This window comes from Moschus berezovskii, chromosome 5 (assembly GCF_049115385.1).
Source record: "Moschus berezovskii isolate FMDL1 chromosome 5, NW_MosBer_1.0, whole genome shotgun sequence".
Classification (NCBI taxonomy): domain Eukaryota; kingdom Metazoa; phylum Chordata; class Mammalia; order Artiodactyla; family Moschidae; genus Moschus; species Moschus berezovskii.
The window spans coordinates 48,155,292-48,179,809 of NC_142464.1; the positions used below are offsets into that span (position 1 = coordinate 48,155,292).

The 24,518-nt window shown below is 37.8% G+C and overlaps 1 protein-coding gene across 2 annotated transcripts in view; it reads left to right on the forward strand.

The window, feature by feature from the left end:
• The window catches only part of SLIT2 (slit guidance ligand 2), a 415,143-nt gene that overhangs the window by 232,500 nt on the left and 158,125 nt on the right, over positions 1 to 24,518 (forward strand). For both annotated transcript variants that reach the window (XM_055434236.2, XM_055434237.2), the window contains exon 5: positions 23,937 to 24,008. In XM_055434236.2, coding sequence (XP_055290211.1) covers positions 23,937 to 24,008 — 72 coding nt within the window. The remainder of the gene's footprint in view (positions 1 to 23,936; positions 24,009 to 24,518) is intronic.

Genomic DNA, 24,518 nt, shown 5'->3' on the forward strand with positions numbered 1-24,518 from the left:
TTCCTAAATGCGAGGGAGACTTTGTCCTTGTCTAAAAGCCATCACTCCCACTGTGGCATTGTTCTGACTCATTTATCATCAGAGATAGAAACCAGCTGCTCCAGTCTCTGTGCTTGACAACTGTCTGTGTGCTTAAAGTACTTAAGCAAACCCTTGCCTCCTTAACCACAGGTTAATTCCTTTGACCCTTCGTAGCCAGTTGTCAGATGGGAATTTTCTCAGTGGTTTGCCCACTTAAGGCGGTATGTCTCTAGAGGCCAGTGGTTGAAGGAGGAAGCTGGTGTTATTAACAGCAGAGCTGAGTACCAGCTTGGATTCTTGTTTTTCTGACCCGATTGTCTCTGCTTTGCCATAAAGGAGGGATCAACCCAAAAGGATGATTCCCAGCAGCCCCAGACACCACTTCTGCCTACAAACGGGGAGTGAGTGTGAGGAAGTGCTACTTTTTAAAGGATGAATAATGAAGAAGAAAGATTGAAGCAGCAATAATGGGAGAAGTCTGAGGAGAAGTCTGGGAAAAGTGTTTGAAATTGTATACAGGATTTCCAGCCAGTCTGGAGCCAAGAAAAGCCGAAAGTCAGTATGCAAAACAAACTGTTAAAATATCTCTTTTCTTATGGTCAGAAATGAATCCGGCAGCTTTTAAAAGCAAGGACTTAACAATTTCAAATTGCAAATTAAGAACAGATAAAAGAAAAATATGCATTATTTAAATGAATTGCTGCCTCTAAAAGGCCCCTTGGCATGTTTATCTGTTTGAATAGCTAACTAAATTCTAGATGCATAATATTACAATCCTGAATTTAAGACTAGCTATTCATTTTATTAAAACTATATGTACAGAGAGTGAATGGGTAACTCCATCGAATAAATGATCTTCAGAAAATCCACTACACACCCAGCTCCTCTTTGTTGTGTGAAATGAGAAAGATGAAAATACCTTATACACCTTTAGGTTTTGGTCTGATGCGTTGTTAATATTTTTCCCGGAACAGAGGCAGGAGAAAAGTTAGATGTGGAATTCAGGACCCCAAGATATATGGGGATTGTAAGCAGGACAGAAACAGAGGTGGCCCTGATGAATGCTTGCTCTAAGGAGGTGGCTTTGCAGAAGGAAATGGTATTCTTTGAAAAGCCATTCTTTGGACACATAATATCAATCCTCTTTCCCTGTTAGTCATGCATTAGCCAGAAGATTCTGACTTCTTAGCACTATTAATAAAAACCTCTAAGTTTCTTGGCAACAACTTTTAAACCCAGCAGTTTGCCTTGTCATTTGGGAAGGCAACACATTCTCTGAGGAGCAAGAGCCTACAGCGGGAGATCTGTGCACCTGGCGAGCATCGGGGAAGGGCCAGGCAGATGCAACTGTCCAGGAAGGAGCCAGAGGTTCTCGCTGCGCGCTGTGGCAACTGGTGGTCAGGTGCACCATGCATGACGTGAGCTCGAGCAGCTGAAGTCAATTTAATTCAGAAGGCTCCATTTTTGAAGTCTGTTCAAGGTTATCCATATTATAGTGTGGCTTTCATTTGAATCCCAACATCCTTTCTTGATTTGAGGAGAAAAGATGGAGCTAATCGGTAAGACATTCGTGTGGGAGGGTGCCATATCCTGCATTTCATGGAGAGAAGTGAGTTGCAAACTCCTGACGAAAGCCAGCAGGTATGTGCCCTCGGGGATGCAGAAGGATGAGCATCTTTGTTTGCCAAGGCATGGCTAGTTGGAAAGAAACAGTTCTTCAGGGAAAAAAAAACAAACTAAAAAATACCTCTCTCTCTCTCTTTGACACACACACTCTTACCCTCATGGTAAATACAGCAGAAAATGAATTCAGAAGCAATTATTTCACAATAGCAGTGAAATGAAAATCATTACATTTTTGGCCATTTGACTCACTAAATAAGAGAAGGGAATAGAAAATAGTAGTAGAGGAATCTACAGAACTTTCTCAATGAAAAGATGTTCAGGATTATTCTGAAGAAAGAGAAACAACTGGTCAAAAGGAAATGGAAATTTTATAGACTGGGATTTTACCAAGCCTATAAACCCTTCTCATCACCCTGAGTGGCTGTCTGCATCTGGACTCCCTGGAGAGCTGATTCCCTTGTCAACTGAGGGCGGCGACAGGTGGGTGTGCCAGGGGGCACTCGGAGGGACCCCCAGCTCTTGGGAAGGCGGCTCTGGGAGCCCAGGTCTATTGCTCAAGGCCAGGAAGCCTTGAACGTGGGCCTGCTTGGTCAGGATGCACGTCCTCTCCCCAGAAGACCCCCTCCTGCAATGTTCTCCAGGTCTGTCCATGAGGCCTGGTCCGCCTCAGAGCAGGCATCAAGCACCCACACACGTGTGGCCTTGCATCCATGTCCAGAGCTGGCATGCCTGAGTCTGTGTCCACTTCTGCCAAGAGTGTCCTGAGCAGGAGCCTGCTTTTGTAGACAGCTCTGTGGTTTCAGAGGGCTTCCCAGGTGGTGCTAGTAGCAAAGAGCCTGCCTGCCAGTTCAGGAGACATAAGAGATGCAGGTTTGATCCATGGGTCGGGAAGATCCCCTGGAGGAGAGCATGGCACCCCGCTTCAGTATTCTTGCCTGGAGAATCCCATGGACAGAGGAACCTGGTGGGTTACAGTCCGTGGGGTCACACAGAGTTGGACACGACTGAAGCAACTTAACACTCACACACACATACTCCAGTTAGTCACATTTGGAGCCTAGAAAATAACTTGAGTAAATCTGTCTATCTACCTAACTTGCTATCTATTATCTTTCTGAGAGACTTAAGAAATCTATGTATTTCCTAATCTTTCAAAAATATTCACTGTTATTATTTTGCTAATAATGTACTAGTTGAATGGTACTAAATATCCTGATTATGTATTTAATAGTCTGCATTATTATATGATCCAGTGGCTGTAGTTATTTAAGCAACCTAGAGTATGATATTTAAGAATTACTTTTGCTTTGAGAGGAACAGGAAAAGAATATTCCGATCATCCCTAAAAAGACTTTCAATTTTATGTTTGAATTGTGAAGATTCATCACTTTTTTGAAGATTACTTCAGTTGCATTTAATTGTTATCATTAGTCTCTATGAAAATAGTGACAGTCTATTTGTTCAGTAAGTGAAAAAAATCTGGGTAGGAGCCTCTGGAAATTCAGTTTAATTCAATTTAATTTTTTGCTTATTCGTATGATTTTTTATTTATTGGGAAACTTTGTCCAGGAGGAATTGTTAAATATTTTCATTCAGATTACTTGAAAAGTAGAGACAATGTACAAATTTCATTTTACTGCACTGTTTTCTAATTTACAGAGAGAAAACCTATTTTTAAATTTTGATTTGCTTAAGAAGAAAATAGAACATCGGTAATACAAATATTAGTGAGACTACTAAGGAGTTCAAAATAACTGATAATTAAAAGCTAGAAATATTATAAGGAAAAACAGAAGAGATATAACAGCATATTTAAATTTTAAAATAAAATTATTAAAGGTATTTAATTTATAACTAAGGCTAAAAAATTAATATGCAATCAGAAATCCACTGCTGTGATTTATTTCTGTATCTGCAGCTCAGTGTTTTTGTCTAAATTCCTAAAAATATAATTCAAAATGGCTAACCTCTCATGAGTATAGTCAGTAGCTGAGAACCTATTTAATTTTTTTTCAGCATCATCAATTTTAGTTTCTTTGTTTGAGGAGAAGTACCTTTGATAAATTCTGAACTTGATCAATTGAGTTGGGCAACTGAATCTCCGTCATATATTGATGCTACTTCTTTTCCCTCTAGCAGACCATTAGAGACCCATGCCACTTTGTTCTCTCCATACATAAAGTGAAAGCAGAATTGCTTTCCTTCTCTAAATGATGCTACAAGGATGAATGTGAAATCTTGTTAAAATGAGTCATGTGGATACACTATAGAGTTGGGCTACATCTCATTCAATGAGATATTGAAAACAGAACATCACAAATTAATTTTATATTGGAATTTTGTATTTTCAACCACATTTTAGATATTCTATTCCATTTTTTCCAATGTGAATTTCTTTTGGCACATCACTGTAATTAACAAATGGTAAAACAAATGACACGCACTATAATAGAAGGCATCTGGAAGCGTCACTTCATCCCATCCCCTCAGCTACTGTCAGAGAACATGTAAATCACTCCAGATAGGGAGAGACTATATCCTGTTTTCAAAGATCTGCTCTACAGAAAAACATATACCCATATTACTGATGGGAGAAAACTTTGATCCAGCTAGGTTTGATGATTTTATTAATTTTTCAAATAATAAACATGAATTTGTTTTTACTCTCCCAATTTTAGCAAACTTCTCTGCTAGGTTAAAATGTTATGAGGAATTACACTTAGATATTTGCTTATTAAATGTATTCAGAAAAGTCATATTCTAAATCTAATATGTGATTTGGAATTATACACATTCCTATAATAGTGTAAGTATAATAGTATAAACAGTGAAAGTTATGCTGTGCATTTCACAATTGACAACCTTAGTCAATTACAGCACCTGCATCCATACTTGGGATAAAGTAACTTGATTAACCAAAGAGAGAGACCCCATTATATTTCTCAGAATAATCTATTCTTGCAACAAAGTAAAATATTCATCTCAGCCATAACCGAAGAGTAAGAATATTAGGCTATTACCCAACCATAAAAAATGAAATTCTGCCATTCACAGCAACATGAATGGACCTGGAAATTATTATTCTTAGTAAAGTAAGTCAGGAAGGCAGAGAAAAAAATAATACTGTATGACATCACTTATATGTGGAATCTAAAAATAATATAAATGAATGTATATGCAAAGCAGAAACAGACTCACAGAGAAAACAAACTACTTGTTACCAAAGGAGAGAGGAAAAAATTAGGGCTATGAGATTAAGAGATGCAAACTACTGTGTATAAAATAGATTAGCAACAAGGATATGTTGTGCAACACAGGGAATTATAGCCATTATCTCGTAATAACTTTTAATGCAGTATAATCGGAAATGGACTTCCCTGGTGGCTCAGATGGTAAAGAATCTGCCTATAATTTGGGAGACCTGGGTTTGATCCCTGGGTTGGGAGAATCCACTGGAGGAGGGCATAGCAATCCACTCCAGTATTCTTGCCTGGAGAATCCCCATGGACAGGGGAGCCTGGCAGGCTAGAGTCCAAGGGGTCACGTAGAATTGGACACAACTGAACAACTAAGCACACACAATCTGTAAAAATATTGAATAGTTATGCTATATACCGGAGAAGGCAATGGCAAGCCACTCCAGTACTATTGCCTAGAAAATCCCATGGATGGAGGAGCCTGGTAGGCTGCAGTCCGTGGGGTCGCTAAGGGTTGGACACGACTGAGCGACTTCACTTTCACTTTTCACTTTCCACTTTCACACATTGGAGAAGGAAATGGCAACCCACTCCAGTGTTCTTGCCTGGAGAATCCCAGGGACGGGGGAGCCTGGTGGGCTTCCGTCTATGGGGTCACACAGAGTCGGACACGACTGAAGTGACTTAGCAGCAGCATGCTATATACCTGAAACTAATATAGTGTAAATGAAGTATATTTCAGAAAATATTAAAATAATACATTTGTGGTATGTTTATAAATACACATATTTTTTAAACCTCCACAAAGCTTTTTTCTTCAATATTAAGTCACTTAGCAGCCTTATCCTGGACATAGGTCACTAGTGGGACACAGGTAACCATCGCAGCTCTGCTGGACTGTCGTGGACGTACTGAATCTCCATTCAGTCCTGAAGTTCAGTCCACTGTGGGGAGCAGGCACTCAGTCCCACTTTGATATGACTTTCTCTGTGGGGGATCAAACAAAACCGCACATTCCACCTCAATGTTAAGGTTATCATTTCTTTGAAATTAATCCATCTTTTAAAGAAGTAATCCCATGTAGGGCGGACAGTGCTTCTTTTGCAAATGGTCCATTTGTTCCCTAAACAGCTAAAAGAAATATTACCATTAGCTAAGAATATATTGAATTCTGTTAAGATGTATAAAATTTCCAAGATCTTGTAATAGAAAGCTGTCCATACTTGGTAGGTTAATTTCCTACTAACACACACACACACAAATGGTGTGTGTGTGTTGGAATTATTTTATTGTAAATATGCCTCACAAAGATACACTGAGACTGAGAACTGCACTCAGCTTGAGCCCTGAATCTCCTGCAGCTAATTTTCTATGTATAATAACTAAGTCAGGTTCGCCCATATATCATTTTATGCAGTACTTTTGTAGCAAATTGATTTAAGTGGCTTTTTGGAACAGTTGTTGGCAGAATTGATTCTGTGGCCGATAGATTAACTTACACAGCACAATTGTGTCTGGGTTGATTTTGGCGTCTAAATAGAGTTTTAAGCAAATGGAACGGTTGGTAGTGGCCCGAGTGAGTTCTCCATCAACTTAGTGAAATGTTGTGACGTATATCATTAAGAGATTCAGTAAAGTATGGTGGATTACAGTACCCATTGAGAGCTGGCAGAGACAAAACAAACTATTTGAGTTGCATTAGAAATTTTAAAGTGTATTTTGTCTCCTTGAAAACGTATAATCTGACATGGTCAAAGTTCAATTGATGAAATGTTCTAGTTAGCAAAACCCTGGCATCACCAGATAAAGAAACAAGTGAATAGATGTGGATGGATGCCTTTGTATTCTCCACTCACATCTTTCCAAACCCAGAACAAATTCAGCCTGGATCATCTTAGGTTTAGCTTCCTAGGGGCAGGAACTTTCTGTTCACTTCTGAATCCCCAGTACTCGTTAAATGCTGAGGGTAATAAGTTCCTTTCACTTCTAAGGTTCCATGTCCTCGTCTGCATATGAGTGATAACAATACCTGCCTCTTATGTTTATGATTATTAAATGTGATATATGTTTAAAACTGGCTTCCCTGGTGCCTCAAATAGTAAAGAATCCGCCTGCAATGCGAGAGACCTGGGTTCGATCCTAGGGTTGGGAAGACCCCCTGGAGGAGGGCATGGCAACCCACTCTGGTATTCTAGCCTGGAGAATCCCATGGACAGAGGAGCATGGTGGGCTACAGTCCATGGGGCCGCAAAGAGTCAGACATGACTGAACGACTTAGCACACAACACATGTTTAAAACAATGGAATGATGGCTGAGTAAAAATGCATTCCTCCAAAGTATATAAAAGAAATAAACTGTGCAGTTTAAAAGCTATTTAGCCCTGATTCTTCCTTTGCACCAGTTGCTGTTGTTGTCTTTTTGTTTGTCTTACACCATTTATCATTTTTCCCTCTTAATCTCATCCTCTCTTCTTTTGCCTGCCTGTCACCCCTTCTCTCTTTTTGCATTTCTCTCTCTCTCTTTTTTTTTATTGAAGGATAATTGCTTTACAGAATTTTGTTGTTTTCCATCAAACTGCAACATGAATCAGCCATAGGTATACATTTCTCTCTCTTTCTTACTTCAGCACAGCTCTGAGCTGTCTCTCTTTTTCTTTGTTTTGTTTAGTCCTCTCTGCAGTGTGGCAGTTTCCTCTCAGCACTGAAAGCTTGGGAGAGTAGGTAGCCGGCAGTGAGAAGCACCTGCCATGCTGCTCCTGAATTGAGGCTTGTGTCCTAGCGGAGGGGGTGACCAGGGGTGATGGAAACACTCACCCCCATTTCCTTCTTCCGTGAGGCCCCACCCAGGGTAGCTCACCGAATTCAGAACCTTCTTTTTTAGATATAGTTCAGAAATCATAGTATCATGAAAATGTGGTTTCGGATCTCCTGAAAATGTGTGCTAGCTGCATAATCAAGGGTGGACTGTGCATTAAATGGCAACATTAGTTTAAGATTGCCTTTCAGAAATTACACAATGGCTTTTTTACATTCAGAACATTGTGGCATACCCGGATATGGGTTATGAACCTCTTATCCTTCTTTGTAATTCAGAAACTGTATACGATGAATTTAAATTCCCTGAATTTAAAATGTATCTTAAAATAGCTCAGAGCTTACTGGGATTGTTTTAAGTATTTATTGATAATGACAGCAATATAATTCACAGATCCTGTGTTTAACTGTGCAAAAAGGCTTTGCTGTTTTCTGGTAAATTGTACTTTTGTAGATACGATTAGTGTACTAAAACTTTACCTAGATGTATAGGGCATCTTCCAAAATCCTGTTTGTTGGTGTATATTTCCACATAATAAAATGATAATATATAGCATTTACTGACTATCATTAATACTTGTGAGGTCCTTTGTTAAATATTTCATATAATATCCCCAACAGCCTTCTGAAATGGGTTCTAAATATTAGTCTTTATAGAAAAATTAGGAAATGAGAGCTTCAGTTCAGTTCAGTTCAGTCGCTCAGTCGTGTCCGACTCTGCGACCCCATGAATCACAGCACGCCAGGCCTCCCTGTCCATCACCAGCTCCCGGAATTCACTCAAACTCATGTCCACAAAATCGGTGATGCCATCCAGCCATCTCATTCTCTGTTGTCCCCGTCTCCTCCCACCCCCAGTCCCTCCCAGCATCAGACTCTTTTCCAGTGAGTCAACTCATTGCATGAGGTGGCCAAAGTATTGGAGTTTCAGCTTTAGCATCAGTCCTTCCAATGAACACCCAGGATTGATCTCCTTTAGGATGGACTGGTTGGATCTCCTTGCAGTCCAAGGGACTCTCAGGAGTCTTATCCAGCACCACAGTTCAAAAGCATCATTTCTTTAGCGATCAGCTTTCTTCACAGTCCAACTCTCACATCCATACATGACCACTGGAAAAACCATAGCCTTGACTAGATGGACCTTGGTTGGCAAAGTAATGTCTCTGCTTTTTAATATGCTATCTAGGTTGGTCATAACTTTCCTTCCAAGGAGTAAGCATCTTTTAATTTCCTGGCTGCAATCAGCATCTGCAGTGATTTTGGAGCCCAAAAAAATAAAGTCTGACACTGTTTCCACTGTTTCCCCATCTATTTCCCATGAAGTGATGGGACCAGATGCCATGATCTTTGTTTTCTGAATGTTGAGCTTTAAGCCAAACTTTCCACTCTCCTCTTTCACTTTCATCAAGAGGTCTTTGAGTTCCCCTTCACTTTCTGCCATAAAGGTGGTGTCATCTGCATATCTGAGGTTATTGATATTTCTCCCGGCAATCTTGAGTCCAGCTTGTGCTTCCTCCAGCCCAGCGTTCCTCATGATGTACTCTGCATATAAATTTAATAAGCAGGGTGACAATATCCAACCTTGACGTACTCCTTTTCCTATTTGGAACCAGTCTTAGAGAAGTTTAAAAAAAAAGCAAAAACTAGTTCATGATCATAGAGCTGATGAAGGCACATCCAGGATAAAACTCTTTAGATGGTTAAGACAGAGACCAAGCCCTCAAGTTCACCCTGAAGTGGAAGGAATAGAGAGAAACATGTATCTGGCTGTGACAAAGCTAGCATGATCTGGTGCTTGCTTTGTGCCTAGCACCCCACCAAGCATTGCACAGGCTTTAATTTATTCCAGCTCCTCCAAGTGATAACTTTATGAAGTGGGTGGTATTATTGTCCCCACTTTACAGATGAAGGAGTGAGGAATTAGAGGCAGAGTGGCTTGCCCATATGACAAAGCCAGTAAGTGACAGAGCCTGTGAGTCTAAACCCTCTAGTTTGAGTGATCTGGCTGCATTCCTCGCTCTGTTCACAGGAAGACAGGATTATTCTCACTTGGTGTGTGTCACATTTAATTAAGATTGAAATGTTCTAACTTTCACCCATTACAACCATGTTTCCTTTCTGTTCCTTTTAGAATAGCTACCCTGTGGGGAATTCTGAGGAAGGAGAGAATCCTTGAAGGGGAACACTTCTCCCGTGCCCCTCAACCTCTCCTCAAATTCCATGAGTTCCCTGGAGTGTGACCCCTGAAATATTCTAACGATGCCAGATAATTCTGTGAATATGTAGTATGAGACTTTACTACCTATAACCTGGTGTTTCTCTTGGACTAACGCAAAAATCTGTTTCTTACTTGAAATATTTTTTTTTTCTTATACACCCACAGCTATTTGGATCTTTAAATGCCTAAGGGCTTACCTTGTAGCTCAGTGGGTAAAGAATCTGCCTGCAATGCAGGAGACCTGCGTTCAATTCCTGGGTCGGGAAGGTCCCCTGGAGAAGGAAATGGCAACCCACTCCAGTATTCTTGCCTGGAGAATCCCATGGACAGAGGAGCCTGGTAGGTTGCCAGTCCATGGGGTCACAAGAGTCGGACACAATTTAGGGAATAAATCACCACCACCAGATGCTTAAAAATAGTTATCTTCCACGAAATGTATTGTTTGGTTATATAAGTAAAAAGCTTCACTAAATATACTTTTTAACAAATTAGGAATTTACGCTATGATAATTTCTACAGGTTGACATACTTATTTCTGGCAACTTATATTTATCTGCTTTTCTAAGTTAAAATTTGAGCAAATACTAATTTATCATTACTCAGTAGTTTTCAAAGTAATCCATAGAAGTACAGATTTATGATATTCCCGGTCAGTCTCTAAGAGAGGTTAAACTGTGGAGGAAAATAAAATTACCAGTAATTAAATTTACAGGCAGGTTTGCCATCTAAAGCAAATTTATGACTTCATAGTGAAAGATAGTTTAGACACTTTCACATAGAGCAAATCCATTTTTACGTGATATAAGTATTATACATTGCTGTTTCAATTTATATAATTAAAATGATATCATTGCACTCTGAGGTTAATGGGATACTCAACTGGAAACCATACGTCGTGAGCAGTAAAATAGCAGCATTGCAGTATTAGCTCTTTTGTTAAAAGCTGATGCAGTATTTCAGCGCCATTAGAGTACATTCTACCTTTTAAAAATCTTTAGAACAAGTAAGAGAGATGTGCTGATTAAAAAGAACATATTCTTGAAAGTTGCCTTGGTTTTTTAGAAATGGATGGATTAAGTGAAGATCTGTAAAGAGTGCTTATATGAGTGTATTTGCCAATTATTTTCATTGTACCTCCTATTTAAATTTTCTGGAGACTATTCCAGACTTCACGTGAGGTTTCTCAAATTATCATCAGGAGTTATAGTAATACAGGATTATTTTAAGTTGAAAATCATTGAGATCTGTTTAAATCTGAGAAGAAAAACTTTCTTCTTCGTAATATATTACAAAATATTTTATTTTTCTACCTAAATTACAAGTAGTGATCTGTAATTAAGATATCTACACACCAAATATATATATATATATATATATATATATATATACACGCACACATACCCGTGCTTTCAGACAGTGAGTTTTTAATCTCTATGTCTTTCTCTCTTTTTTCTCTATTTCTTCTCTGTCTTTGTCTGTCTCAATGTACATACATTTAGAAAAAAATAATTTAATGCTTTTTCAAATCAGCATCAGTATGGCTATGCATATGTGGATAAAAACATTGATAAGAAAATATGTCTATTCCCATTATTTGTTTGCATCCTAACATTTACAGATTATTATTTTTTATTTTTTAATAAGAACATTTAACATGAGATCAACCCTGTTAACAAAACTTTAAGTGTACAATACAGTATATTAACTGTAGGTACAGCATTGTACGGCGTATCTCTTAAAACTCATCTTACATAACTGAGAGTTCATGCTCATTGATTAGTAACTTCTCATTTCCCCTCCCCACAGTCTCTGGCAACCACCATTCTATTCTCTGCTTCTTTAACTTTTTTAAATAATTTATTTATTTTAATTAAGAGAATACTTTACATATTGTGATGATTTTTGCCATATATCAGCATGAATCAGCCACAGGTATACATGTGTCTTCCCCATCCTATACCCCTTCCCAACTCCCTTCCCACTAAGTTTTATCCCAAGTTCAAAACTGAAGAAATCAAGAGCTGTTTTTATAGCCTATATCAATTCTATGAGCATGATCAAAAGAATGTCACATATTGTAGAGCTGTTGTGGGTTTATGGAGGTAAAATTAGGGGAAGAACACTATAACTCAATGTAAACAATTGAACCAAAGCCAACAAGTCTTCTGAGAGAGGATGGTATCTGAAAGGGTTTAAGATGATTTAAAGTAGTAACCACTCCTTGATGGCCATGGGCCAATAATTGGGATTCTGTTATATTAAACAAATGATATATTAAATCAAAAACAAAACTATCACAAAGAAATCAAAGAGCATATTAAATATACTTGTCCCCAGCACAAGTAGTTGTTAATTTTTAAATTGCTTTACAAAGCCTGTTGCGTGTATCAACTGAAGAGTAAACAAGTGTGCTATATCCATACAATGGAATGTTGTTTGACAATAGAAAATGAGCTGTGGATACATGCTACAAGATGGGAGAGGAAGAGGGGAGTGAATGCTTATGAGCCTAAAGTTTCTTTTAGGGGTAATGAAAATGTTCTAAATTTAAAATATCATTGCTAAACAACTCTAAATGATCTAAAACCATTTAATTGTATAGTCTAAACTGATAGACTTTTAGGTACATACATTTTATTTCAGTAAAACTCTTAAAGTCTATTTGTAAAACTTTTCTCTTGGTGGGGATCATAATTTGTTGAGATTTGAGTTTGCCAATTTTATTTATTAATCATTGATTTGTAGCTTTCCAGTTGAAGTTTGCCTTCAATTGAAAATATTTTCATAGCCATTAAGAATCACTTTTTAATTAGAATATGTAAATTCTGGAAGGCAAGGCTGATGGTTGGCTATCTTTATAGAGCAGTTTTTATAAAGTCAGAATTGAGTATATATATTGGCAGACCCTTCATTGTAAGTATATCTTTAAGAACAACTGGGGAGGAAAAACAATAAGACTGGATGTTCTGAAGTAGACATTGTTAGATATTATTTTCTAGTCATTCTTGCACAAAGATTTCTGAAGCTTTATTTTGTTTTGTTTTATTACTCGCTCACCTTGTTCTGAAGCAACTTAGCAGCAGCAGCAGCAGCACCTTGTTTCTTACTGCTAATAAGATTAACTGAAAATCCATAGTCATCTTATTTGAATGTTCTGGGATCCCGACACAAACTCTCTTTCCTTCTAATTAATAGTTAAATGCAGCAAAATTTTGTTTTCTTTCCATTCAGCGCCAAAAATGTCATCCTTAATATATCCGTATGTCTCTGGTCTTCTTATGCTGGTCTCTTTTGAAACAGCTTCCCATTTCTTCTTAACACTTTATCCCCACTGCTTTTCCTAAGACCCAGATGCTTTCCCCTTGCTAAAGCATTTCCTGATTTATATGTCATATCATTCTTATTATCACTCATTATTTAGTTTCCTCATGCATGTTACCATGAATATGTGTTTGCTCTTTATTCATATATATATGTATGCTGGTCTTACTGACTATATTGAGACTTTTTTAACGAAAAAAGAGTATCACATCTTTGATATGCCTCAGCACATGAATAGTGCAATTCCAGATACAAATACATGGGGTTGTATCCAGGAAACTGTTGTTTCTTTATTTGCATTCATGTTTTATGGACTAAATTATGAGAATCACACATATCCTTGGGCCTAATATTGAGAAAATTACAGAGATTTTATGTCCATCAGCTGAAACTGAGACTATTGTGTAGGCTTAATAAAGATTTTCAGTGACTGTGTTCCACTTGAAGTATGTAATATTTATACTAACACCATGATTCTAACTTTGCTATTACGTTTATCATACTGATCTCAGTAAAGATATTCGGATATTGATCTCACTAAATAATATTTTAATATTATAATATATACTATTTTAATATTTTTAAAATATTATTTTAAAATAATATTTTTAACCATATCTTTGGGAAGAAAATAATATCGTGGTCTTAATTTATCGGGAGTAAACCATGACATTTTCATGTAATATATCCTAAAGGAGACACTGAGTACCTATTAAATAAATAATCTGTTTGGAAATCTAAATGTCAATAAGTATAATCCTAATTCCCTAATCAGTTGTGGACATTTTTATTTATGCTTTATAGAGTCTCAAAGAGGCAGACATGACTGAAACGAGTTAGCATGACCACAGCCAGGCACTATATTAGGCCTTGGCAATGCAATGGTGAATTATTCAGTATATGTTCTCAGGAAATTTTGGCTCTTATGGGACATAAGAGCTAGCTATAAGACTAGCTATATGAAAACAGCTAAATTGCATAACCTCTGTAAACTTCAGTTCCTTGCTCCAAATAGTAATAAAAGAGTACTTCTGATATGATTATAGAAACAAATCAAAGTGTATCACCTGGCAGTGAATACTTTACCAATGCAAGTTATCTTTGAGTATTATCTTATCCATCAATTTTAAATTGAACATATTTAGGTATCTCTGGAGTCTTGCAACTGTCATCCGTAAGTTAGGTAAAAACCTGTTGACACTTTTTCTTATGTGGAAGAAAGCACTATTATCAAAGCATATTAGAAATTAGAAGAAAAGTGTTGTTTAGTTGCCAGGTTATGTCCAACTCTTTTGCAGTCCCATGGACTTTAACCCACTGGGCTCCTCTGTCCATGGGATTTCCCAGGCAAAAGTACTGGAGTAGGTTGCCATTTTCTTCTCCAGGGGATTTTCCCAACCTAGGGATTAAACCTGCATCTCCTGCATTGGCAGGCGGATTCTTTACCACTGAGCCACTAGGGAAGCCCAGAAGAAAACTAGATGTGTATTATTACTACTGTGTTTGATAAAGCTTTGGTTGCTGAGTACCTGAAGTTGCTGTTAAGTCCACACTTGCAAGACAATTTTTAGTAGAGAAACAGCACCAATAATTTCTGAAGAGACCATTCATATATTGGACAAAAGTGATTTCTTTTAAAGATATGCTGCTGCTGCTGCTGCTAAGTCGCTTCAGTCGTGTCCGACTCTGTGCGACCCCACAGACGGCAGCCCACCAGGCTCCCCTGTCCCTGGGATTCTCCAGGCAAGAACACTGGAGTGGGTTGCCATTTCCTTCTCCAATGCACAAAAGTGAAAAGTGGAAGTGAAGTCGCTCAGTCGTGTCCGACTCTTTGTGACCCCATGGACTGCAGACTCATTAATCTGTTTTTCTCCCTCTCATCTCTTCATTGAACTCTAGTTTAATATCTCAAGGTTTTGTAAAACAGTGATATTTACCTCTCCTGTGTTGCCTTGATACCAATATATTTAAAAGTACTTTCAAGAGTCCAGTTTTCTTTCCTGATTTCCCCTTGCTGTGAATATAATACCAGATTTTGCTACTTATCAGTGCTCCAACTTCAGGCTTATAACTTACTACTTTTTTTCCATCAATTATTTGGGAGTCTTGTAGACCTTGTAATGCTTTGAGCTTTCCCCTCCTTTTAAGATGGGACATCAATGAAGAATTTTGATTGGAGACATGGCAAACTATGATTATAAGAAGGCAAAGGGAACACAGAGAGACAGGAAGTTATGAAGATAATCCAGAGAAGGGGGGCGGTAACTTTGTCATGGGAGCAGAGTTGTAGATAGACCAGATTCTGAAGATATTTTGAACAGTTCAGGGAATTTGCTAGTAGATTGCATGTTGGGTGTAGAAGAATATTAGATGTTGATGAGGACTCCCAAGTTTTTGGTCTGAACTTCTGTAAGGATGGTGTCCTCTTAACTGAACCATGTAAGAATTCAGGAGATGGCTATTTCAGTTGGACTTGATTTCAATTTGGGAAATGTAAAGGTGGTGCCAGTGTGGAGGATATATTGTTAAGGATTGTAAATCAAGACAAAGATATGAGTTTGGAATCTCAGTCATGTATAGAATGGTGATGACTATTGTTATCCAACAGGAACTATGACAGTAGAAAATGGGAGAGAGGAGCTTGATTAAAGATGCTGCTGAAGTAGTTTTATGGATGAGTTGGATGGAGTAGAAAGGAGAGGATCTAAAATGGGAAACTCCAGGGTGATGACTACTAGTGCCACTTGCCAGGGATCCCCTGATAGCCCAGTTGGTAAAGAATCCGCCTGCAATGCAGGAGACCCCAGTTCGATTCCTGGGTTGGGAAGATACCCTGGAGAAGGGTTAGGTTACCCCACTTCAGTATTGTTGGGTTTCCCTGTGGCTCAGCTGGTAAAGAATTTGCCTGTGATGCAGGAGACCTGGGTCCAATCCGTGGGTTGGGAAGATCCCCTGGTGAAGGGGAAGGCTACCCTCTCCAGTATTCTGGCCTGGAGAATTCCATGGACTGTATAGTCCAAGGGGTCACAAAGAGTTGGACACAACTGAGTGACTTTCACTTTCACTTTCTCAGGTCTGGCTCTGGGAGGCCTATATCTTTCCAACTGTGCAAATACCAAGTAGCCTTTTCTGTTTGGAACTACTTATGTTCATCTGTATTCATATCCTTCCTACCAAGATTAGCTTCAGAATGAGACAGTCTTTTCCGGCTCTTCTCACTTTCTTATCATGTCAGAAAATGAATAAACCAGACTTTCAGATTTAATGTATTTAGTCATTTTAATTCACATGGAAAATTCCAAATCACACCTGATAATTTGCAGTAAATGTTTTGTATTTTCCCAGGTTTATTGACATATATAATATTCATTTAATGTGTAGAGCAAATGATTTGAAATATTACTAAATGATCACTGCAGTATGTTCTATTAATATCCATTGAAAGCGAAAGTAAAAAGTGTTAATCTCTCTGTTGAGTCTGACTCTTTTGCAACCCCATGAACTATAGCCCACCAGGCTCCTGTGTCCTTGGGATTTCCTAGGCAAGAATACTGGCGTGAGTTCCCGTGTCCTTCTCCAGGGTTATCTTCTAGACCCAGGGATTGAACCCATGTCTCCTGATCTCCTGCAATGGCTGGCAGATTCTTTACTACTGAGCCACCTGAGAAGCCCTAAAACAGAAGTATCTTGGGTATTCTCTAAAATCTCATCCCACCATATTACCTCATAAAATTTAAGGGCTTCCCTGGTAGTTCAGCTGGTTAAGAATCCACCTGCAATTCAGGAGACCCGGCTTCGACCCCTGGGTCAAGAAGATCCCCTGAAGAAGGGAATGGCAAGCCATTCCAGTATTCTTGCCTGGAGAACAGTCCATGGGGTTGCAAAGAGCTGGACACAACTGAGTGACTAAGCACACACACACAGTTAAATCTGTAAAGAGAACTTTTAACATTTACCTTCTTAGAATCTTCAAATACACAATACATTATTGTTAAATACAGTCACAGTGCTGTACATTACACACCCAGAGCAGCACTTTAATCTGATAACTGAAAGTTTGTACTTTCTTACCACCTTCACTCATTTCTCCTACCCACCCCCCAATTTCCCACCGCTGGCAACCACCAATATGTTCTTTCTGTGAGTTCCACTTTTATTTGATTCTACATATAAATGAGATCATACAGTATTTGTCTTTCTTTGTTTGACTTATTAGAGTTATTAACATGTGCTCTCAGGGTCTACCCATGTTGTGGCAAATAGCAGGATTTCCTTCTTTACCAGGCTGAATAATATTCCGTTCCATCTTCTTTATCCATTCATCCTTTGATGGACACATGTTATTTCTGTATCTTGGTTATTGTTGATAACGCTGCAATAAGGGTGCAGATACTCTTTCAAGAGAATGCTTTTGTTTCCTCTGGGTGTATACCCAGGAATAGGATTGCTCGATTATATGGTAGTTCTATTTTTAATCTTTGAGGACCTGCTATACTGTTTTCCACTGTGGTTGCACCAATTTACATTTCCACCAATAGTTCACAAGTGTTCCCTTTTCTCTGCGTCCTGGCCAACACTTGTTATCTGTGGTATTTTTGATGATAATCATTCTGATAAGTGTAAGGTGATATCTCCTTGTGGTTTTGATTTACATTTTCATGATTTGTGATGTTGTGCATCTTTTCATGTGTCTATATGTCTTCTTTGAAGGGTGTGCAGATCCTCTGCCCATTTTTAATTAGGTTATTTGTTTTCTGATATTTAGATGTATGAGTTCTTTGTATATTTTGGACATTAATCCCTTATCAGATGCATGTTTTTCAAATGTTTTCTCCAGTTCTGTAGGTTGCCTCTTCATTTTTTGATGGTTTTCTTTGCTAGAGCTTTTTTAGTGTGATGTATATCCACTTGCTTATTTTTGCTTTTGTTGCTTTTGCTTTTTGGGTCAAGTCTAGAAAAAAATCATTGTTGAGATCAATGTCAAGGTGCTGACCACCTATTTTTTTTTTGGAGTTGTATGGTTTCTGTCATATGTTTATGTTGAAGTCTTGATTCCATTTTAGTTTCTATGTGTGAAACTAATGGTCCAGTTATGCAGATGACACTACGCTTATGGCAGAAAGTGAAGAGGAACTCAAAAGCCTCTTGATGAAAGTGAAAGAGGAGAGTGAAAAGGTTGGCTTGAAGCTCAACATTCAGAAAATAAAGATCATGGCATCTGGTCCCATCACTTCATGGGAAATAGATGGAAAAACAGTGGAAACAGTGTCAGACTTTATTTTTTGGGGCTCCAAAATCACTGCAGATGCTGATTGCAGCCATGAAATTAAAAGAAGCTTACTTCTTGGAAGGAAAGTTATGACCAACCTAGATAGCATATTAAAAAGCAGAGACATTACTTTGCCAACCAAGGTCCATCTAGTCAAGGCTATGGTTTTTCCAGTGGTCATGTATGGATGTGAGAGTTGGACTGTGAAGAAAGCTGATCCCCGAAGAATTGATGCTTTTGAACTGTGGTGTTGGAGAAGACTCTTGAGAGTCCCTTGGACTGCAAGGAGATCCAACCAGTCCATTCTAAGGGAGATCGATCCTGGGTGTTCATTGGAAGGACTGATGCTAAAGCTGAAACTGCAATACTTTGGCCACCTCATGCGACGAGTTGACTCACTGGAAAAGACTGTGATGCTGGGAAGGGTTGGGGGCGGGAGGAGAAGGGGACGACCGAGAATGAGATGGCTGGATGGCATCACCGACTCTGTGGACATGAGTTTGAGTGAACTCCGGGAGTTGGTGATGGACAGGGAGGCCTGGCGTGCTGTGATTCATGGGGTCACGGAGAGTCGGACACGACTGAGTGACTGAACTGAACTGAACTGAAGTGGCAGTATAATTTTTCCAAAATCATTTCTTGAAGAGGCTATCCTTTCTCCATTATATGTTCATTTTTTCTTTGTCATAGATTAATTTTTCATATATGTGTGGATTTATTTTTAAACTCTCAATTCTGTTCCATTGACCTGTTTTTCTGCTAATATCTTTCTATTTTTATTACTATAGCCTTGTAATATAGATTGAAATCAGAAAGTGTGATGACTCTGGCTTTGTTCTTCTTTCTCAAGATTGCTTTGGCCATTCAGGTTCTTTTGTGGGACCAAATAAATTTTAGGGTTGGCTGTTTGTTCTTTTTCTGTGGAAAATAGAACATTGGAGTTTTGATAAGGATTGCATTGAATCTGTAGATCATTTTGGACATTTTAGTTCTTCCAGTCCCTAAGCATGTGGTATTTTTCCATTTGTTTATGTCCAAAAATTTGCAAAGCGAATTTAGCCCCTTTGTCTTCCATCCCAATCCCTCAATGACCACACTTGTTTTCCCTAAATACTTTTCACATTTTTGCATTTTGCTGTTGCCTTCCTGAGTAAAGTTGAATGGTTCCAAACTCTCCCCAAGATGTCAGTCAAGCCCCTTAATGTGCATCAAAGACCTTGTGTTTGGACCTAACCCCAACTCTCCACTGTATTGTTTAATACTCTCCAAAAAGAATTGCCTAGTTCACTGGATACCCACCGTTTTTCTACAATACTGGACAGTGCGCCTCTTTGCCAATTGTCCCTGCCTGCTTCAGAATTCAATTTCCAGATTAATCTTCCTAAAATTCAACTCCAATCAAGCCATTTCCTATTCTGAAGCACATTTTTACACTCTATTGCCCAGTGATATAATTACAGACTCTTCCATTGGCAGCTATATCCTGCTAACTCAGTAGTTCTGGCTCATTTTTCTCATATCCCATAGTTCACAAAACAATGAAATCTCATCAGTAAAATCTCACATTGCCTACAATGGTCTTTCAAGGAACAGAGCAGATATACATAGTCTCGACTAGCAAAATAACTGTAACATGTATGTAACCAGTGCCTCTGTAGTAGTCATTGTATGTCAGGCACTTTTTGACCACTTTAAGAATATGATTTCATTGAATCCACCTAACAGCCCTATAATATAGACCCTGTTACTGTCTCATTTTACAGATGAAGAAACTGAGGTACAGAAAACATAATCAATTATCCGAAGGTCACGTGGTTAATAAATGGAAGAGCTAAAGAATTCAACCTCAGATAGTCTCAGCCTGTAGCCTGTGCTGTTAATTCCTCTGGCATGTTTACCCTCTCCTTAAATCTCTGTCAACCACCCATACCAGCACTGGAGGATGAGAAATATTGAGCTCAATTGTTTTCGGCAAATTTCCAAAACTTCCTTTTTTATTTTGGAAGTGGCTTGAGTCAGCTAAGTCTCCAGTTAATGTTACTTCTCTGATCTTTTGAATCACTCCTCTCAGATGGTACCACTCAGGCTTTACTTATCATATACTCTCTTTGTTGTCATCAAACTGTGAGATAAAAAATCACATCTCTATAGTGAGACTGAAAAAAATAATTTACAGCCAAGCTCACAATAGACACTGTAAATTCTGATTTCCCAATTTTGTTAATGGTTCCTCCAATCTAAGTTAAAAGTGACTCATATCTCCTCTCTCTTGCCTAATCCACATTCACGTACAATTCAGTTCTGAGTTTGGTTCTTCATGCATCCCTGATACTACTCTCAATCTTTTGCACCTTTTCTATCTAAAGGGTGGGAGATGCCTCATCCATTAACTAGGTCAGAGTAAATAATGAATGTTTTTATTAAGTTATTTAATGTTTGAAATTTTCGTTGCTTTTCCCCCAACTATAATAAAAATCTTGTATCTGGTTATTTAGATTTGAATCTTTGACCCCTGATATTCTGCTCAATTCTGTTGACAGTTTAATCTAAGGAAGAATACCTGCTCAGCTTCCATCCACCACTCCCCTCTTCCTACCACTGTCAGCTGAAAGAACTCACTCCTCAGTGGGTACGAAAATGCCTGCTATTCGCACCACTGATTTCTCCTTCCAACCTCATCTGTTATTACTCCACTGCATGTTACACCTTCTAAGAAAACCAGACCAAAAGCTACTCCCATGAAAAGTTCTGCTTTGCACCTCCACACTCTTGCTTGTGCCATTTATTTCACACAACAATGTCAATGAAACAAGTCAGAGGCTAGGATGAGTTAAGAAAAAAAAAATCTCTGAAGTTTTAGGTCACGGAAAGGATATATTGAGATGGATTTAATAGCCCCCAGTGTCATCTTTAGAAATCCCTTCATCTTGACTCAATAGTTATCTGGATTTCCTCTGTATCTAATTTAACACTCTATGTCATTGTTTAGCACTAATACCTGACATCTCTGAAGCTTGGTTTCTTTATAATAATAAGTAATAATAACACTGATAATAATACCTACTTCACAAGATGGCTATGTGGTTTAAAATATAAATTTTGATATTGTATTATTTCTAAAATTTAAATATTACATACAGAAGGTACTAAAAACTTGTTTAGGTTCTTTTTCCTGTCATGGGTGAACATTGCCCACTTAACTAAAGGGAACTGAGATCCATAACTGAAGTTGCCTGCTAGAGTGAGGTGGGCACAAGAGCAGAGACCCCATAGAATAGTCTACTCCTGGGGCAATGACACAGAAAACATTGATCTTAAAGCTCCGAGTCTAACTGTTACTCACTCTCATATAAAAGATAAGATGGTAAATGTTAGCAAAATAAAACCTCTCTTATGTTCTAGAATTCTGCCTGAGGCAATCAAAAAGACTAAAATCTGAAGTCAGCATCTCTGCCATTTTTATTCACTTTGTGCTTTCCCAGTGGCATCCGTCTGCCTGCAGTGCAGGAGACGTGGCTCCATCCCTGGGTTGGGAAGATGCCCTGGAGGAGGAAATGGCAACCCACTCCAATATTCTTGCCTGGGAGATCCCATGGATAGAGGAGCCTGGCAGGCTGTAGTCTGTGGAGCCACAGAGAGTAGGGCATGACTGAACATACACACAGATACACACTCACGCAGTCTCTAAAGTAGTCTTTGTTTTGTTCTAGGAGAAGTGGAAAAACAAAACAAATGATGAGAAAACATTGAATTGACAGAGGCACAGCAATAAAATCACTATTGGTTTTCAAAAAGTGCTCTAGATTTAAATTTGCTTGAACTCAGTTTTTTCCCTCCTCACTTATTACTTTCTGAAATGTCTTTCTCTAGCATCTTTCTTACCTTCTCTTAGCTTAGTAGCCTCCTTTGAGCACTGTTTCTGGCATTAAGGCTTTTAAATATGTATTCTTAATTTGATGTAATTAAACAAAGGAAGGAAGTCAGTCTGAATCAATGACAAGCTGGCGAAACAAGCGATTTTTAAGGAAATGAAGTTTTATTACTCTTATATACTGAAGCTATTGAAAACAGTTCAGTTAGGACATTAATGGCTACATTAACACCTACATAAGCGTATCTTACAAATTCACTATTTGGAATAAAACATATATGTACTTTTCTTTTTTCTAAGGACTTTTACTCTTTAAATAGACTAACGTTTGTTTCTATAGATTGCTTAGCGAACCTTTTTTTTTTTTAATTTGAACATTGCAGATATTGAGATATAAATGCAAATCTCAGTTGTTTAAAACTTGGTGCTCATGAGGTCAAAACCACACACTAAATCTCTATATCAGCCAGTTCTCTCCATTGTGTGGTCACAACTGTGTGAGCAACCAGCTCTGGTCATAAGAAGCCCTGCGGGAGAGGCTGTCGATGAATTTGTCCAGTATGCCTCCGCATAATTGGAAAATGGCTCTGTTTCATCAGCCACATACCCGTGGTCAGTAGCTTCACTTTCCTTCATGAGCGTCGGTTATTTTGAATTTTAAAGATAATTTTAGTATCTTCGTTGTTACTTTAATACTTTATTTATTTGCTGTTTCAGCTTTCTGTTATGTGGTAGCGTTATTTACAATTTCCTCTTTTCGATGACATTTCTTGCATTGTGTATTTATATCCTACTTGTCAAGGCTAATAATACTATATGAGCTTATAGAATTGTGTCTGAACTCTGAAAGGAAAATAATGATCCATTTCATGAGATGAGTAATTTTTACAAACTCTCCTTTCAGCTCAAAGAGTGCTTTTTGTTCCCTTGATTAAAATGTATTTCTCGATTAAATTAAAATGCAAATATAGATGGTCTGTGTTTATGGTTATAATAGAATTATTTAAAGAAGGTTTTAAATCAATGTGCTGTTAATATTTCATGCAAGAACTGTGGGTTTTATTGTTGGGCCAGTACTGCCATGTTCCATTTTCAAGATTACTTAAAGTGCTATGAAAACTTAATCATACTGCCCTGGTTTTATCAGTTTTGCCCAGTCTTCTCTAGGATGTTAAAAGGAACTGTTTTCCTATATACTTCTTAAGTTATATCAGTGGTGTTGAAGAAATATCAAATACTATTTCTTTAGAACTCCTTAAAATTGAGTTATGAACGATTTGCTGTTTGTTTTAAAGAAATATTTTATTAAACAGAAGTGAATCAACTCTTAAATTTAAGAGAACCATATTTAATAATTTATTATGAATTAAAGAGCTGCAAAGTTACTTCAAGAGACCATTTTGTCCAAATTTTTAATTTCTATTAGAAATACAAAATATTTGTATTTGAAATTGCATATAATGCTATTAATTTAATTATAATGATTTAGTGTTTCTTTAGCTTTCTTTTTTGGAAAGTGACTTATCACCTCTCAATAATTATTAAAATAACTCTCAAATCATATTTATAACTTGATCTTTTATCCCTTTTTTTTTTTAGTGACCTCAGTGAAAACCAGATTCAGGCAATTCCAAGGAAGGCTTTTCGTGGGGCAGTTGATATTAAAAATCTGTAAGTATTTTTTCTAATTGATACTTTTTTTTTTAAGTTATCCATTTTCCAAGTTTAATTCGTATTAAATAAAGTGTCAGGAAAGAAATAGTGAAAGCGTATGCATTTTATGCTTCCTTAGGAGAACTTGTAACAAAAAGTTTTAAATGATTTTTACATGTTATCTGAAGGAAGTCTCGTTTAGAAGATGTCTTGAAACTGAAGTTATCAAATAACAACTGAAGTTGTTGTTATCACAAGGTTCTTCAAACCTTGTGGTTAATCTTGTGAAGTCTAAAGAAATGATTTGATTAAAAGGTATTTGCAATGTATTTTCTTCCCTCTTACTATGAGCTTATTTCAATAGTACCTTTTTCACTTGTTATTGGTGTTTATTGGAAATGCAGACTATTTTTTTCTGGAAAGAGTAGATAATATTTTCTTGTTAGAGATACCTGTGGCCTAGAGCTACAGCTTTTTAAAATAGCTTTTAGATCACCATTTTTATTAAATTCTGAAGTGTGAGAATGA